Raw genomic sequence first — 19,233 nt, forward strand, 5'->3', positions numbered from 1 at the left:
GTGGGTGATGATGCTGAACAACTATTTTAAGTTTGAATCAAATCCATTCAGTAATAACAGAGGTAGAGTGAAAGTGCACCAAAACTTTAACCTGAAATTCTAAGTAAAAAGGGGGAATCATTCATGAAAAAATGGTGCCAGAGTTATACACCTTGTCTCATATGATGTGGGTGATGATGCTGAACAACTATTTTAAGTTTGAATCAAATCCATTCAGTAATAACAGAGATAGAGTGGAAGTGCATCAAAACTTTAACCTGAAAATCTAAGCGAAAAGGGTGGATAATTCATGAAATATTGGTGCCAGAGTTATGGCCCTTATGTCAGATGATGTGGATGATGATAAGGAATAAGTATTTCAAATTTGAATCAAATCCATCAAGTAATTACAGAGATATGATGAAAAAAGAGAAAGTGCACCAAAACTGTAACCAAGGTGGAGACGCGGAAAGACGCCGACGCCGGGGCGAGTAGGATAGCTCTCCTTATACTTCGTATAGTCGAGCTAAAAATAGTGAGCCAATTAGAGTGCGTATGTGCAAACATATGACGTACGAAGCAAAATGGTAGCGGTTAGATATTTTAGAAAGAAAAAAAGTTTGAATTTGAAACAAGGATTATGGCTGATGTTGGTGCTATGTAAACACAACCTTGGCAGTTAGTTTGTACCTTGGCAGTTAGTTTGTAGTTTTTAGTTAAAACTCATATTGCAATGGTTGTTTTGTTCGCGAATGGTACAGAACGTTGATTTTACTGACTGCTTACATCTTTATTTGTTGTTACGCGATATTGTTAGACTTTGGATTCGCTGTTAGTATTGTTCGGTACGATGTCGAAAAACAGATAAATATATGAAAATATGTTGAGGTAATTTCAAAGGCAGTGGCTACGATTACGGTACCGTAATCCTAGCCTCCGGTTCTAGGATTACGGAAGTTCCGTATTACTAGACAACCCTATGAGAATAGGCAAGGATTACAGAAGTATTTAAGAGGCATCAAACCTTTATGTTAGTACATGCATAAATGACATTGTAAACTTACTCATTTCACTTAATTTCACTAATATTTCCTGCTATCGATCGGCCGTTTTGGGTTAGTATAATCTTAATGGCGGCGCACGGAAATATTATAGAATTATCTATGTTTCCTATATACCTGCATTTTTTTCATCAAGTCAACACAAATGGTCTTTAATAACATACAATATATGTTTATAAATCATAAAATTCAAAGTATAGAATTTTTTTTTAAATCTAACTTTGACACTCATATTTCTAATATATTTCCGCGCGCCGCCATTAAGATTATACTAACCCAAAACGGCGGATAGAAAACACGAAATAATAAGGCAGGCATGAAAAATTAAGTGAAATAAGTAAGTTTACAACATCATTTATGCGTGTCCTAACATATACTTTATGCCTCTTAAAATACTTCCGTAATCCTAGCCTATCCTCATAGGATAGTCTAGGAATACGGAACTTCCGTAATCCTAGAACCGGAGGCTAGGATTACGGTACCGTAATCGTAGCCACTGCCAATTTCAAAAGTCGATTCATTTGAATAACTGAATGCAATGTTTGAATGGGAAAATAGCTGTATTTTTTCCTAGCCATGTAAAGAAAGTAGTTGAAAACATAGCTTCTGCAGGGTAAAAACCCAGGCTTGTCTAGGGAGTAGTTATATTAGTATGATTTTTTTTTCATAATTATGGCTCTAGGACTCAAAAATATGTCATTAAACTTAAGGGGACGCATACTTTGAAATTAGAAAAAAAGTGGGTGGGGTATTATAAAATTTACCTGCAAAAAAGTACAAGGTTTTGGTAAATGAAATGAATACTGTTTCAACTGTTATAAGTACACAAAGGATTGCTCACTAAAATAAAAATGAGAAAAACTGAAACAAGAAAGTTATTGTTGAATTACATAAGACTTCTTGTGTACATTCAAAGTCAACAATTAAGACTTTTTGGTGCGAAAATAACAGTGCTTCACTTTGTCCAAACATTTATCAATGTCCTACAGATTCTAATTTAAAGAAAGAATGTGAAATAAGTTCACTGTCTTGCTTTTCATTTCGCATATGTGAGCTAAAACACATTATTTAGTTTGTTTACAAATTAGTGCATAAGAAAAGATACGGTGGTCAAGGAATGCCACATTCCAAAACTAAAAGAGTATATTCCCCTGAATACATTAAACATTTACCGTTATAGAAGTCTAGTGGCTTACAATAAAGGCCTAGAAATGTTGCCATTATTAATTTTTAACTTGGTATTCATGAACTACAATGCACTTAAATATCAAAACACATTCAACAAACTTTTGAAAATGTATTGTCTTAAAAATCCCTAAAATAAGGTATGAAATTTGGTTGAGAGGTCCAATCAATGTGTATATGTGCAAAAGCAACATTCTAGTCTTGTTCACAAAAGTTACTAATACACAGCAGGAATGTCAATGATCAAAACTGGACGAATATACAGTTATCCTCACTTTAATGTCATTTATAATTTGTCTTTGAATTCTCCACCATACTTTTCATAACTCTGTTATGAATGCTGTCATTCACGTAAAAAAACGGGGTCAAATAAGTTGTAAATGCAATATCATCTAAACGTAATTAATGGATTATGCAGTTCAAGATAAACTTTATCTCATAACGTAACCAGTGATTTTTTTACTTTTTTTGGCAACAGCCCATGCCTTTTCAATTGGGAATTTTTAGCGCGATAACCTTCAAAATTGGGAAAAATTAACAAACCTTAATATTAATAAAGAAATCATTTTGAAAAGTTTTGTTTTAAGGTAAATTTATTTCATTCAAATATGCACTGAGGTTGAACAGACAGGACAGACAGGTTATTTTCTGATGTCACAGAATCTGATGGCTCAGATAGCTTAGGGTCACCATAAGCTTCTGTTGATTTCTGAGGGTCATTTTGTGGGGACTCAGATTTCTTGGACAGATCAATTTGCTTTTCTGACGTTTGATTTGAATTTAATTTCTCTTTAACTTTACCAACAGATGTTCGAATGTCCGGAGTACCGATGGCGTGTTTAAATTTTATTTTCTTATTATAATATTTGGAATTATGCGACATTTTTCGATAATTTAGGTAAGTTTCTAACAATTGTTTTTCCGACTCATTTTGACGCATGAAACCTTTAGCGACCGTGATGAAAGTCATACTAAATGCCGTACTATGCCGTGACCCGTTTTATGTAAACAACGCACTTCGAGTTGGCAACAAAATTCTGCGAATAAACCATAATTAGAGTCAGAATTTTTATGATTATTTGCATCATTTTAGTTAAACTTTCACAAGAAATCAATCTAATTGGGAAAAATCATCTCGTTTTTGGGAATTTTTAAGCATTTTTTGGGAATTTTGACCATTTTTGTCAGTTGGGAAGACGCCGAATTTCGGAGTCAAATCGGCGCAAAAAAAATCACTGGTAACGAACATGTATAATGTTGTAACAACAACTTTACTTACACTGATTTAAGTAGCAGTCGGTTTATAAGTGACTTTATTGATTCATTTTGTGTTTTGTTATTGTTGTCAAAAAGTATAACGGAAGTGCCTCACAACCAGTCAGGAGTGTAACTGTTTAAAGTTATCGCAGTTTATAACCCATTTGAGTTATTGCTTATACTTTCATAACTTGTTTCAGTTATCATAAAATATTATAAAGCCCTCCTGTGCCAATTCCGTATTTTGAATGTGACTAATGCTATTATTACCTGAATCCTTGACGTTTTATCTTTCCAGCTCTGCAGTAAAAAATTTTACGCAAGGCTGATAAAGTTTTACGCAAGAGTTTTAAAGCTATAAAACTCTTAACATCCCATTATGCTTATCAGGTCATGATCAGACTAAAAGAGAATTTGATTAATCACAGTTTGCTACTAATTTCACTATAAAGGTCACTTTGTAAGAAGAGCAAAAAGACTTTTATTGAATAACTTACCCGAGTTAACAATATTTTATAACTAATACAGGTTATAAAATGCTTGAATAAGTAACTGAAATAGGTTACATAACTTAAAACAGTTACACCCCTGACTGACAACTGAAGCGGAAACCAATTTGATGCGCAAAGTAGTCCACTGTAAGTAATTTTTTTGACAAATGTCCACAGAAATTAATAATTTTCTAATATTAAAGACGAATATCTGAATAGGATTCACTATTTGATAAGAAATTATTATCATTGACATGTATTTTTAAAAATCGTACACGTGCTGACACCTAAGTTGTCTCCCGTTGTTTATCAGAGTTACCTTTCGTCCGGCGCAGTAATACCTTTGCAGTGAATCGCCGAGAAGTCGTGGGAAAATTAAAAACCATGTAAACAAACTAAAATTAACCACCTTTTCAAGATGAAATTCAAGTGATCGACATTATGCATTTAACCCGCCTGACCTGTGTAGCATCTTAGATATCTGTTCTAAGGTATTCATTGTGTAGAATGTCATGTTATGCCCATGCAATGCTAATCCCACTCTGATTTTTTTGTTTACATTTTTTATCAATGAGAAATATGGTGTCCATCCCGAGATGAACAGACGTGGCGTTAAATTTTTACATGTTTAAGCAAACCTGGTGTGTTAGAAAGAAAATCTCATCCCTTCAACATTATTTGGAACACTGTTATTGTAAAAAACCTGTATTTTCCTTATACAAAAGCTTAATATTTTGTGTTGAATGTACTTTCACAAAGACCTCTGTTTTCCTATTACATTCATAGTACCACGTCCTTATCCACAAAATACTGAATATTACAGGTGTCCATCAGTATTATATCAGTTTAGGAATATGTTTTTTATTTTCCCACCATCGATTTCTTGAATATGCACCCCTTCCGCATTGCTGTATGAACTGTGAATGTAGCAATATGCGTCCCCTTAATCACAGGTGCAAAAAAAAAAAAAAAAAAGTGACAAAGGGATCTCCAGCAGGTCGACATTGAATTACTGTTAACAATTAACTTAACTGTGCCTGAGGAAAATAAAATAAAGTTACATTTTTTCAAGAGAAGGTTCATCACTGAATTTAAAAGCCATTCATAATTTCAACATGTCCAAAACATTGTGGAATGATACTAATTTCACTTGGGTATTGATTACATTTTACTCGGACTTTATCATAGACTCCCTGTGTAAAATCTCAAACTTTTAACTAAAATAAAGGTATTAAATCGATATAATATTTCAGTGAAACTTCAAAGTTTTGTTGTTTGGAGCATCATCTGGGGCATGTGCAGTGAAAAATCTTAATTTGATTACTGAAATAGTGTGATATTTATTTCTAAAGTCACTATATGTTCATTGTAAATATACTCCATTATACCCAAGTGGAAACTGGCAGGTACTCGAAAATGCAGCTCTCTGATTGGTCAATTAGAACCCCTAATGTACTGTGATGTCATGATAAAATTATGAATTTCACGTGTGGGTCGAAATTTGGAATTTCGCGGACTATCTCCTTTGAAGAATTGAAGGAAAATAAACTCAACGGATATTGATTTAGAGAAAAGAATAAAATAAAGGAGAAAAGGATTTTGCAAAGTTAAAACAGTGAGGTTTCGGAGAATTAGAACAGTATACAGACACAGGTGGCAGTAACGTACCTAGGATACAGTATGGATCCATGAGCCATATGCACTTAAATTTACTACAATTATAATGTTTTCTTAGGAAAAAAATGACAAAAAGCCATTTTGAAAAAAATTTTGCTTCTGTGACAATGAGCCATGAGAAAGGTGATCAAGAACAGTTTGACATGTGCATTGCTTCCAGGTCCGTATTGTTTTTTCAAAACAATATTTCCTTATCAATGGTTGGCCGCCTTTTCGGCAAAAGATTAATCTTTCAGAAAAACCTTACTTCAAAACCCAGTTTCAAACCGTTTACGCATCACGAGCGAGCAACGGCATACGAAACGATAATGATTTCTCCACCCGAATAAATCCCACACATTTTTCGCATCGAAGTCTCCCCCCTAAAACACATCAAGCTCACAGTGCGAGTTTAAAATAACGTTATAACCGTTCATAACAGAATAAACACAAGCTAACAAGACCGAAAACTAGGTTAAATCCTACTTTGTTACTTACAAATTCGCTATTTAACATTTTCGCTTTCGGAAATTACCTTCGCCTGCCATGATAACCGTTGACAAGACGGTGGTTGTAAAGAACATTTTTTGGCGGAGACAGTTTACGTATTTCAAACGTAGCGATAAAATCCAAAGAGTACCCGAATATAAACAAGCAGCGATGGCTCACGAGGATTATTTACCAAATTCAAATAAATAATAACTGGTAAGTAATTAAGTAGAATTGAACCTTATTTTTAGTCTTGTTAGTTTACATTTAGCCTATTCTGACTGCTTGCAGTGCTATTTTTAACCGACATGGTGTACTTGATTTGTTTTACGGGGGAGACTTCGGTGCGAAAAATGTGTGGGATTTATTCGGGTGGAGAAATCATTATCGTTTCGTATGCCGTTGCTCGCTCGTGATGCGTAAACGGTTTGGAACTGGGTTTTGAAGTAAGGTTTTTCTAAAAGATTAATCTTTTGCCGAAAAGGCGGCCAACCATTAATAAGGAAATATTGTTTTGAAAAAAATACGGACCTGGAAGCAATGCACATGTCAAACTGTTCTTGGTCACCTTTCTCATTGCTCATTGTCACAGAAGCAAATTTTTTTTTAAAATGGCTTTTTGTCATTTTTTTCCTAAGAAAACATTATATTTGTAGTAAATTTAAGGGCATATGGCTCATGGACCTATACTGTATCCTAGGTACGTTACTGCCACCTGTGTATACAGAGTGCTAAAAGACGGATAAAACTTGGAGAGATTGAGTTCACAATATACTAATTCAGTTCCTTCGTTATTTCATTAACAGTTAAATCTTGAGACTAAAAATATGCTCATTTTCAGTATTGGAGCATTTTAATGATATGGAAACCATATAATTATATCTAAAGTCTTTAGTTAATATACCATGTATTCTTACTTTCAGCTTGATAAAATCCAATTTCTAAAAGCGGTATGAATAATGAAAAGATATCATATCAAATAAAAACTAATAAGTATGTACTATTTGTATATAAATAATTATAATGATTTGTACGAAAATGCACCTCCCAGTCATAATCTTCGTTGATTGTTGGGGAGTAACCCGTAGAAGTAGGTGTAGAAATAAGATAGAAATTTGTATAAAAATGTGTTTAATAAGAAAGAAATACACTTCTTAAATACAAGTACAGTGTAAAATAGATGACAGGTAATGTAAACAAGCAGACGATCAAAGGAAAATATTGATAAAGATTAATTGATTTTAATTTATTTCATATGTGTATGTAATTTATTTCATAGTTCGTATCCAACTTCCTTCATTATCTTTCTTATCTAATTCTTTTTTTTTTTCATTTTAAGATATTTTTTTTATTTTATCATTCGTATCTGTGTCTTTGGGTCTGTCTTTAGATGTTGTTTTTGGTCATATTAGAGATGCTTAAAATTGCTGCAAAGATATCTTATCTTACAGCCTCATTATCAATGAAAGATGAAGTTGTAAAATTTGCCAGCTGTTAGTCGTGGCATTGCCCTAAAACTAGATAAAGCAAATAATCAGTAGTCCAGTTAAATTTCAATGGCGATTGCATACAATATATATTGTAAAATTTCAAGAATGAAGGTAGAATCAATAAAACAGGAATTTTATTGACATCTAATTGCAACATTAAAGGTCAATCAGTCATCCATGACAAATTTATAGTTTAACAAATAAGATTGTTTTTGTTGTTTGTATGTTTTTGTTTTTGCTGTATCTAATGTCGCACCGACACAATATTATAGGCCATATGGCGACTTTCCAGCTTTGATGGTGGATGAATACTCCAGGTGCCGCCCGAGCATTATTTCATCAAGGGCGGGTACAGCTGAGTAGAACCACCGACCTTCAGTAAGCCAGCTTGGTGACTTCCTGACATAAAAAAATTCAACGACCCGAGTGAGACCCACATCGGTAAGGGGCAAGTGTTTTAAAGTCAGCAACCTTGAACACTCGGACACGATGGCCCCTATAAAATTGTAAATAACCATTAACAGCCCCCATACTTGCCAACTAAATGATCTATTTAATGGATTTGCTTAATAGGTGCGCAATGGTGTAACCAGGCATAATATACAAACAATTAAGACAAAAGTTTGAAGAAGAAAAATCACTTTTGACAAACTCTATCTCCTTTTGGCACAAAATTTAGAACATTTTCAAAATTAAAACACTGAGTGGCCCCCGAAAGGAACGTTTGTTTTTACAATCATCTGCAGCCCGCTGTGGTGACGGGTCACATCTGCTGAAGACCGATGAAGAAGATTAACAAACGACATGGTTCAATCCTTAAAAGGGACTGCATGCTCAATGTGTTTCCCTTGAAGTCTGGTAGTAACAGAACAGTCTAAAGACCATGGCGAAGGGGATCCATAGACGACAACGACGGGTGTGGAAGCGACTCTACTGTGGAAGACCTGAGTTGCTGGCCTGCGCACGGCTCTGCTGGATACTTCGGAAGTCTACCTTCTCTACTCCTGCTATATTGTCAATGCAAGGCACGCGCGTCCGGTCCAGTCCGATGAGCTTGCTTTCCTCCACCTCCACCTCCGCTCAATTTTCGTACTTAAGTTCGTCCAAGTCTTATTGGCCGTTGTACTTATAGTCATTAATTGGCAACAAAAATCATTATGTTTGGTCGACACTTTCTGGGAATCGCAGTGAGGTAATCTTTATCCTTATTTGGGAACAAATACCATTTAAGAACATGAAACTGTACTCTACCTAGTCTTTATGCTTCATTGTGACTGAAAGGGCGGATGAACCGTAGTTAAACTTAAACACTGACTGACTGTCTGACACATGTTCGATTTCATGTTATCTTAAGAGAAACTTGGGCGCTGCATAAGGGGATGTTTTACCAATTTGTATCTTTTTTTCTCTCTTTTTTGAAATATGGATTTATTTACTGGATTGTTTTCTTTTGTTTGTAAATATTATGCTTATATATAATAATGCTGTAAATCTTCAGCAGTTTTATGTGTGAGTCACATCCCTAGTTAACACTAGGGGCGTCCAGCACGAGTCTAGATTCGAACACCCTTTAGCAAGTTACTCCTTATATTACCATGTATTTTCAAAATATATGCTAATCAGAGATAAGAGGGAATTTACTCCGATGGTGAAAGAGAGGAATATAAATGTAGGGAAATATTTAAAAAAAAAAATAAAGATATTATCTGAAATAACTGATCAGTCAATCCAAACATTATCATAGTCGGTAGTACAACCCATTTCATTTCAGTCTGATATTAAGTCCAACTCAGCCATGTCAGAAAACAGGCGTGATTAACATCCGAACATATATTATAAGCTTCACAGTATGAAAAAAGAAAGAAATATTTTAATTTGCTGTAGGTACAATGTAATTTATCTATCTCGTGAACAGAAACGTTATCAGGTGTTCTGCATAAAACCTATAGAAAAACAGCTATCAAATACATGCATGATCATACAGCATTTAGCAGAGTGTGAGGTCGTGCTCGACTTGTTCCCCACAACTTTATTCCGGGTGTTCATGAAGGAACAAACACAACGAGAATACATATGAATAGATCTCTCCCCAGATCTGTTTTGTTTTCAAATGTTGTAATTTAACTTTACATTCTTGTAAATATACAAATAACATTGTGCTAATACATTCAGAATTAGCATGAGACCTTGTGCTCCCCATTATCTGCTATCCGGTACCGGTACATGATGGTGAATGAAATGAGATATGGCACAAAATGTGCACCCCTGCACAAGTGAGTCGATTTGAACCCTATGATCGAAATGCGCCAATAGCGACGTAATAAAGCTGTGACGTCACCAATGAGGAAAAACAAATCGATAATATGGGTCAGTGGTGACTTTCTTCAGGTACTGCGAAGTGCTCATGACATGGCATATCGTGTAATACACAAAATCAAGTACAAGAATAAATTTGCTATTTAAAAATAGTTTTCCTTTCTCCATTTAATCATCATTATGCTTGCAATCATGCCTGAAAGACTACGCCGATTTTATTATGACTATATGTACGGAATGTCAGTGGAGGTAACTAGAGTCACACTGATTTTGGTAGACTCTTCCACGTGTTTATTCTCCGCGCCTGTGGGCGTGGAGTATTTGTGATGGCAGATATGGGTCATGATCAGTCGATAATTAGGTCAATAAATAAAACAATAAAAATCCTGCTCACACTACCACGCCTGGTAAACTACAGAGCTGCCTCTGTAAGAGGTAAATGGTAAACTGCTATGTCGCAACTTCCGAGGTAGTGCACGTCGCGATAAAAGAACATCAACAAAGGTGAGTGTCATCATATTTTTTTTGCATTTTTACAAGCAGTGTATCGAATATCAAAAATCGGGGAATGGTAGGCGATGTAGATATGATTTAACTTAACAGAGAACTTTAAGTTTGCTAATTCATTCTTAATTTGTGGTCGTGGTGATGTTTACCAACAAGGTGATTTTGCAGTAAATTTGGCCATTTCGTCATGAAAGCACTTTCATTGTCAAATATTTAGATTTTCACTAATATTAAGAAGCAAACCGAGTAGGCGTGAGATAGCTGTAAAATATACAATGCATTTGGAAATAAAATATATACCGAAAATGGTTCGGGAGTAAAATTATTCACTTTGTAATATGTGAGATAGCTCTGTCGTGAAGGAGATAGTCATGTCGCTAAGGAGATAGCTCTGTGATGCATTAACAGTTGAATGTATCCGGATAGTAGTTATGTCCACTTACGAGATACAATTCAATTATCTGATTTTTATATTTATACATCATTTGTACAATACATATTGCTTATATTTTCTTATATTTATTTTGCTTGTTTTGTATTTAGTGTCGTTTTAACAAATACTTCTGGATTCAGCACCAGTACTAACTTGTTCTCGGCAACTAACTATCAAGTCCTCATACAGACACATTGTAAAATAGTCAGGGGGTTCTAACTCAAAGCCCATGATCAATGAATCTGCACTAAGCAGAGGGCTATATTTTCTTAGAATCGGCAGGTGCTATTTTTTTCTGTAAAAAAAGATAAATTCAGTTAGAGAATAATTAGTGCGTGAAATTATCTTGTGAAAAGCAAGGGTTGCCTTAACTTTAGTGGAAGTGGCTCTGATACTTGTTTACACTACCTACTACACTATATTACATTCAGATATGATTTTACAAGGCTTGTAAAATCATATCTGAATATAATGATACCATAATTGCTTTTCGTTGAGGACACGACCAGTTTGTTTGTACGTACCGGTAAATAACATATACTTTGTACAAATATCAGAGTCGCTGTGACTTTATCAATGTACGAGTACGTTCAAATACACTAACGAATCTAAAATTTGAAAGTTTTAAACAATTATACTGATTTACGAGCTAGATAAACTTTATAGGACAACTTTACGTGGAGGCTAATCATAATGCATTTAATGTTTTAACAATGTACGCATTTAATTAACAACCTCAAATTAACATACAATTACTGACATAATTACTGCAGTGATCGAATTCTAATTTTAAGAACTTTCTTTATAATTGAAATTCTAATATTCTCGGCTATTTTCATTTCTATCAATTTATCTTTTATCTGAACCAGTCAGACGCGTTTGTCGAAAGGGTCGTGACTTCAGATTCTGAGTAAAATTATTTTTCTTTAGAATTTGAATTTTGTCATATTATGACGTAAGAGCATAAGCATCTTTAAATTGCGAAATTGTGAGAGAAAAAAATATGCCCCAGCCGGTAATCGTATTTCCTTATTCATATACTGTGAAATCATTTAAATTCGCTAGCATGAAATTCCGCGCAAACGGCAAAAAGCAGTTTCACGCGGGCTTTAATTCGTGAATTTTCAATTTAATTTTTTTCATAAATCGCCAGCATAGCATTTGTCCGGTATAAAATACAGTTCCAATTGCAAACATATTTTTTTTATATTTTTCCTAGTGGCCTAGTTTTTGATCCAAGATAGCGCATATAAAAAGTTGACCTAGATTTCATCAAGTCAATCATTCTGACCAAATTTCATTAAAATCATTTGAACAACTTCAGCCTCTATCACATATTCAAAGCTTTCCTTTGATTTAACCAGGTGACCTGGTTTTTTATTCCAGTCAACCCGTATTCAGTTTTATCCTAGATTTTATCCAGACAAACATTCTCATCAATTTTCATAAAGATAGAGTGTAAAATGCAGTTCCTATTGCATAGATAAGGTATTTCTTTACTTTGACCTAGTGACCTAGTTTTTGACCGAAGATAATACATTTTCTTACTTGACCTAGATTTAAACAAGACAACCATTTTGACTAAATTTCATGAAGATCAATTGAAAAATACAGCCTCTATTGCATACACAAGCTAAATGTTGACAGACAGACAGACAGACGACTGACGACGGACATCGAGTGATCACAATAACTCACTTGAGCAAAAAAAGTAAACAGAATGTACAACTATTCAAAATTTACAATTATAACCTCATGAAAAACGTTTATCAAAACAAGCAAATTCGATGAATTGGTGTCCCCCGCCGAAAGGGTTTGTGGTGAGGAATGGCAAAAAAAGATAATCGGCAAAAAGTTAAGGATGTTAATAAGAAGCAAATAATTTCATTAGTCAAAATCAATTTAACAGAAAACAAATGTTTAATTAAAGAGTACATAATAAATGTATAATACTTTGATCCTGACTAAAGAATTTATTTTGAATGGGATATGCTTACTGTAATAAGCTTAGCTTTTAAAATCAAATGCAGTTAATTGAAATGTGAGCTTGAAGTTTAACTGGAACGAAATATTGTCTTTGAGTGGTTTGGCACCAGGTGTTGCTGTTTAACATGTACATTTGAACTTAAAAGAACAGATGTCCTTAAGAGAACACAGGTAAGATACCTTGAACATGGCTGAGGGCAAGGTTCGTGTAGCCACAACTGAACATGTTGAAGGCTTGAACATTTAAAAAAAAAAAGGAATGGAAATATATATATGTATGTGTTTATTTTTTAGGGGGTGGGTGTGCGGGGGAACGGGAGAGGAAACAAACTTTCACATGTTGATTATAAATATTGAAGGAAAATTAGAAATGAAAAAAAGGGGGTAAAAGGGCGGAGTTGGTTGTGGGGGGTGAGGGTGGGGGGGGGGGGGGTTGCGGCAGAGGATGCATAATCAGTGGTTGGCATGACTGGGTGGAGGAGTGAGGTCGGGGAATGGTTCAACTTGCATGTTGATAAATAATCATGGAAGGTTGGAAAAAAATCTAAAATAAGAAATGAAAAAAAAAATGTTTTTTGGGGGGGAGGGGGAGGGGGAGGGGTGTGACCAAGGCAAGTGGGTGACCAGGTGTGGGTGCGCAACTTCACGTGTTTCTAATAAATGTTCACAGAAATGAATGAAAGAAATTTAATGAAATTCTGCCAAATGGTAAGTTTGTTATGTACAAATATGTGGATTTTTAGACAATTAAAGGGCAATAACTTTGAAGTTGCAAAAGAAATCCGTACGAAATTGTGTTTGCACAACCACATTATAGTGCTCTAAATTCTGTTAAAGTTTCATAGTTCAAGGTCAAATATATCAAAAGTTATGATGCAGAAATTGCCATATCTATAGATCTATAGTACCCTATATAGTTAACACTGGAAACTTCTAAGGGCCATAACTCTGGTGTTACTTGGACAATCTGTCTGAAACTTGATGGGCCTCATAACCTCATAGTGGTGAACATGTATATGAAGTTTGTTTGAAAAAATCTAAAATAAAGGGGTGAACAGGTGTGGGTACACAACTTCACATGTTTACAATAAATGTTCATGGAAAAGAATGAAAGAAATTTAATGAAATTCTAAAAATGGTAAGTTTGTTATGTACAAATATGTGGATTTTTATACAATTAAAGGGCAATAACTCTTAATTTACAAATAAATCCGAACGAAATTGTGTGTACACAACCACATTATGGCGATCTAAATTCTGTTTAAGTTTCATAGTTCTAGGTCAAATATATCAAAAGTTATGATGCAGAAAAACCCATATTTATAGTACCCTATATAGTTATATGGCCATAACTCTGGTGTTGTTTGGGCAATCTGACTGAAACCTGACGGGCCGCAAGAACTCATAGTGATAAACATGTATATGAAGTTACAAATAAATATTCTCAACCATTTCCTAGATATGTCTCCGGACGGACGGACGACGCCAAAACTAATATCCCTCCGACTTTCGTCGGGGGATAACAATGCTTGGAAAATTCATACATATGTATATCAAATGGAACAGTAACTTTATATTATTTCAAATGAGGACAACCCAAAGTAAATATTAAAACGTTTAAATTATGAGCACAGAGCTCTGTTCATGCAACACAGATCTATCTCCTTAGCGACATGACTATCTTCTTCACGACAGAGCTATCTCTCACAATAAAAAGTGAATAATTTTACTCCCGAACCATTTTCGGTACATATTTTATTTCCAAATGCATTGTATATTTTACAGCTATCTCACGCCTACTAGGTTTGCTTCTTGATATATTTAAAATCTAAATATTTGACAATGAAAGTGCTCTCATGACGAAATGGCCAAATTTACTGCAAACAGGTAAAACAGTGCCCAATTAATCGCCAAATATAACATACCTACTAATTTACATCGTTCTGTTAGTCTTAGGAATTCTGTGGAATTTTAGGTAGTACTTCCGGTTGTAACATTTTTTTTTCAGTCACTTCCGGTTTATCCGAGTAATACTCAATTCGGGTAAACAATTAGTTTTGAGGACTTTCCAGGGTATAACATCGGGTTGTCTTTAATTATAGACACCGTGTCTGCTTTTATACAGTTCCTGCCAGTACTGTTTACCCACTGACTGATCTAGGTAACTTCCACTGAACCAAACATGAGACTTTTCATAACCCTCATGTTCCTATTCATAATCATTCTTGGTTTTAGGTTAACAGCACAGTACCAGATCCCAGACTTGGTCAGCACCAGCAATATTACAGGTTTGTCAGTGAGAGTCCAAACCAAGAATGCCATTGTCAACCACACCATTAGATCTGTTATGGGCAGGAGTAGGCCTGTCCTAGGTAAAACGACCCTGGTATTCTTACACTGCTTGTTGGTCTGTCAATGCCCAGATATTGAACTAAATCCTGGACCCAGTACTTCCAAATCGCAATACTTATGTGGTCACTGTGAAGAGGAAGTCACTTGGACCCAGAAGGGCATTCTGTGCGACACCTGTGAACAATGGTACCACACAGACTGTCAAGGTATCGGAGACAGCACGTATGATCGTCTTTCTGACTCAAGGTTTGCCTGGCACTGTCAATACTGTGGACAGGCGAACTATTCCTACTCCCTAATTGAATCCCTTGACTCCCTTAATGATAGTAACAAATACTCCCAATTAGATTATAGTTCTACCATTTTAGATGCGAGTCACCGACCAGATCGGTCAGTTAGGTCACTCTCAGATACCCCAAATTTCAAACCCTCCCCAAAAGATACTTCCACTCCCAAAACAAAGGTCAAAAAACCCTCCAAAGTCAAACATGACAAAAGCGAGAGGATAACCATTCTTAATATTAACTGTAGGTCCATAAAAAATAAAATCCCAGATCTCCATCAATTAATACAACAGGTCAAACCAGATATCATCTCTTGTACGGAAACCTGGTTGAAACCAGATATCCAAACCTCTGAAATCTTCCCCAAGGACCTAAACTTCCAGGTTTTCAGGGATGATAGAACCTCAGGCCAGGGAGGAGGTGTCCTTACTGCAATCTCCAAACACCTCATTTCTCAAGAACAACCTGAACTGAAAACCAACTGCAACCTGTCCTGGGCGAAAATTATTATCAAAGGGGCCAAGAATATATACATTGGCACATACTATAAGCCCCACGAAAATGATGAGGACTCCCTCACAGAGTTATGGTCATCCCTTTCTAAAGTACCCCAAGACAGTACAATTTGGTTACTCGGTGACTTCAATCTACCTGATATAGATTGGTCATCTGAGGCCCCCAAGTCCAAATGCAGATTCAAGGAAATGTATGAGGACTTCATTGATAGGATAAATTCCTTTAATCTACAGCAAATGGTCAAGATCCCAACCAGAAATGAGAATATTCTGGACCTGTTCCTCACTAACTTCCCTTCCCTAGTTCAATGTACTAAAACAATCCCTTGTCTAGGTAAATCTGACCACGACATTGTTTTCCATGAAATCAACATAAAGATAGGCCGTCCCCTCCAGCCCAAAAGGTCAATAAAATGCTTTAACAAAGCAAATTGGGATGATTTCAAAAGGGACCTATCAGAGTTTGGAAAGAAATTCGCTGATTCTGACCACTCTGACCCTGCCTCAGATTGGAATCTGTTCAAAGATGAACTAAATCGACTTAGTTCCCTACACATTCCAACTAAAACTACTAAGACACGCTGCGACCTCCCATGGTTAACTCCCAAGATCCTTAGGCAAATCCGCAAGCGTGATAAAATGTACACTAAATTGAGGAAATCCAACCAATCCCCATGTAAAAGTAACACCTTCAAAGCCCTTAAATATAGCATCCAAAAACAGCTAAGGAACTCATACTGGTCTTACCTAGAATCAGTCATATTCATGGACGATTCACAACCAGGTAAAAATAAGAAATTCTATTCCTTCATAAAACATAAGAAAACAGAAAATTGTGGTGTAGCACCTCTTAAGCATGAGGGTCTAACATATACTGACCCTGCCACCAAGGCCAATATACTAAATAGGCAATTTGAGTCGGTCTTCTCAAAACCACAACCACTCAGTTTGAAGCAACTCTGCAAAAAAGTTACTACAAACACTTCAGCACCCAACATGCCCATGATCTCCGTTACAGAAGAGGGTGTTGATAAACTCCTGCAGGGGCTCTCTCCAAACAAAGCCTCTGGCCCAGATGAACTCTCACCAAGAGTTCTAAAAGAGCTACACCACGAGATAGCGCCCATCCTTACAATTATATTTAGGTCATCCCTGGAAACTGGCTGTGTCCCGCCAGATTGGAGAAGTGCAGTTGTCGCCCCTGTTTATAAGAAAGGCCCGAAATCCAAGGCCAGTAACTACAGGCCAATATCTCTCACCTGCATAGCTTCCAAATTATTGGAACACATTCTAGTCTCCAACATCATGACACATCTTGACAATAATGACCTCTTAAGCCAGTACCAGCATGGCTTCAGATATAAGCATAGCTGTGAATCACAACTGATCAGCTTTACACAAGAAGTTTACGACAACCTTGAGCAAGGTCAACAAACAGATGTAATAGTAATGGATTTTAGTAAAGCATTCGACAAGGTTGATCACAATAAATTGATATTTAAACTTAATGAGCTGGGTGTCCACCCTCTGGTATCACAGTGGATAAAGTCATTTCTGAAGGGTCGAACCCAAAGAGTAGTTGTAGACGGCTGCACTTCTGACACCCTGCCTGTCCTGTCCGGTGTCCCTCAGGGATCCGTCCTAGGGCCCTGTCTCTTTCTGGCTTACATTAATGACCTACCAGATTCTATTAGAAGTAAGGCAAGACTGTTTGCAGATGATACCATAGTATACCTTACAGTCAAGTCCTCATCTGATGCCCAAACACTACAAAAAGATTTGTACGCCCTTGAAAAGTGGGAATCAGGACTGGTCAATGGAATTCAATCCAGACAAGTGTGAGGTGCTGAGAATTACTCGCAAACGAAACCCTGTCATGTTTCCTTACACCCTGCATGACAAGGAACTGAAATCTACCGATACCGCTAAATACTTAGGTGTTACACTAACTAAAGACTTAAACTGGTCTGAACATATTAATACTATTTCCTCTAAAGCAAACAACTCTCTTAAATTCATCAAAAGAAATGTTCAGACAACAAACAAAAAGGTCAAAGAGAAAGCCTATAACACCTATGTCCGTCCACAACTCGAGTATTGCTCATCCATCTGGCACCCCTGGCAAAAGTCCCTCTCATACAAAGTCGAAAAAGTGCAAAGATCAGCTGCACGGTTTATCTTTAACGACTATAACTATACAAGCAGTGTAACCCAGATGATTAACACCCTAAACTGGCAAACTTTAGAACAACGGCGCATACAATCTTCTCTCATCTATTTTTACAAAATCCGAACAAATCATGTATGCGTCGACCATAACCATCTAACACCGACCAGAAACCTGAACTACCTAATTCCACAGTCCCGTACTCAATACCACATGAATTCCTTCTTCCCCCGTACAATCAGACTATGGAATGGCCTTCCCCAATATGTACAGTCCAGCCCCAGCCTCAACACATTTGCTGAGCGGCTGGCCACTGTACATCTGCAGTAACTTCCTTCACTATGTTTTTTAACTTAGCACCTGTAGTAATTTTTATTCTTTGCACCTAATGAGTTTTCTCATTTTTAACACTGCCCAGACAAGCGCCTTCCAGTCATAATCGTTAATGATTGTTGGAAGTATCATGTAGATGTAGATGTAGAAAATCAGCTTGTTGGTAAACATCACCACGACCACAAATTAAGAATGAATTAGCAAACTTAAAGCTCTCTATAAAGTTAAATCATATCTTCATCGCCTACCATTACCCGATTTTTGATATTCGATACACTGCTTGTAAAAATGCAAAACATATGATGACACCCACCTTAGTGGATGTTCTTTTATCGCGACGTGCACTACCTCGGAAGTTGCGACAGAGCAGTTTACCATATACCTCTTAAAGAGGTAACTCTGAAGTTTACAAGGCGTGGCTACAAAGGCAATGTTTTTTCTCCAACATATTCATGAAACCTCATAAGACTGTCTGTTGCCTAGGGTCTACAAGGACACCAGTATCGTTATATCATCTCCTGTTCTATAAGTACTACGTACGCTGCTTTGTTTGGCGCAGAGTTTCGTTTCGCTGCATCTTGCAGCAACTTTCATACTTGTACTACATATTAACTAAAACAGATCAGTGGAACAGACTACGGATTTGAACTACATAATCGGTAGCAATTCAAATTCGTTGGGTTAATATAATTTAATTTCTTGTGTAAAGATTTTTTCTTTGAGTTCATTTTC

The 19,233-nt window shown here is 36.0% G+C and overlaps 1 protein-coding gene across 1 annotated transcript in view; it reads right to left on the minus strand.

Annotated features, from left to right (window-relative positions):
* Positions 1 to 5,494, minus strand: part of LOC123533978 (dCTP pyrophosphatase 1-like) — a 30,360-nt gene extending 24,866 nt beyond the window's left edge. Inside the window, exons 1-2 of the mRNA XM_045315990.2 lie at positions 5,454 to 5,494; positions 5,035 to 5,073 (exon numbers count right to left, since the gene is read on the minus strand). Coding sequence (XP_045171925.2) covers positions 5,035 to 5,073; positions 5,454 to 5,455 — 41 coding nt within the window. The 5' untranslated portion in view covers positions 5,456 to 5,494. The remainder of the gene's footprint in view (positions 1 to 5,034; positions 5,074 to 5,453) is intronic.
* Positions 5,495 to 19,233: the final 13,739 nt, after the last annotated feature.

Source organism: Mercenaria mercenaria, chromosome 12 (genome assembly GCF_021730395.1).
Source record: "Mercenaria mercenaria strain notata chromosome 12, MADL_Memer_1, whole genome shotgun sequence".
In the NCBI taxonomy this organism is placed as follows: domain Eukaryota; kingdom Metazoa; phylum Mollusca; class Bivalvia; order Venerida; family Veneridae; genus Mercenaria; species Mercenaria mercenaria.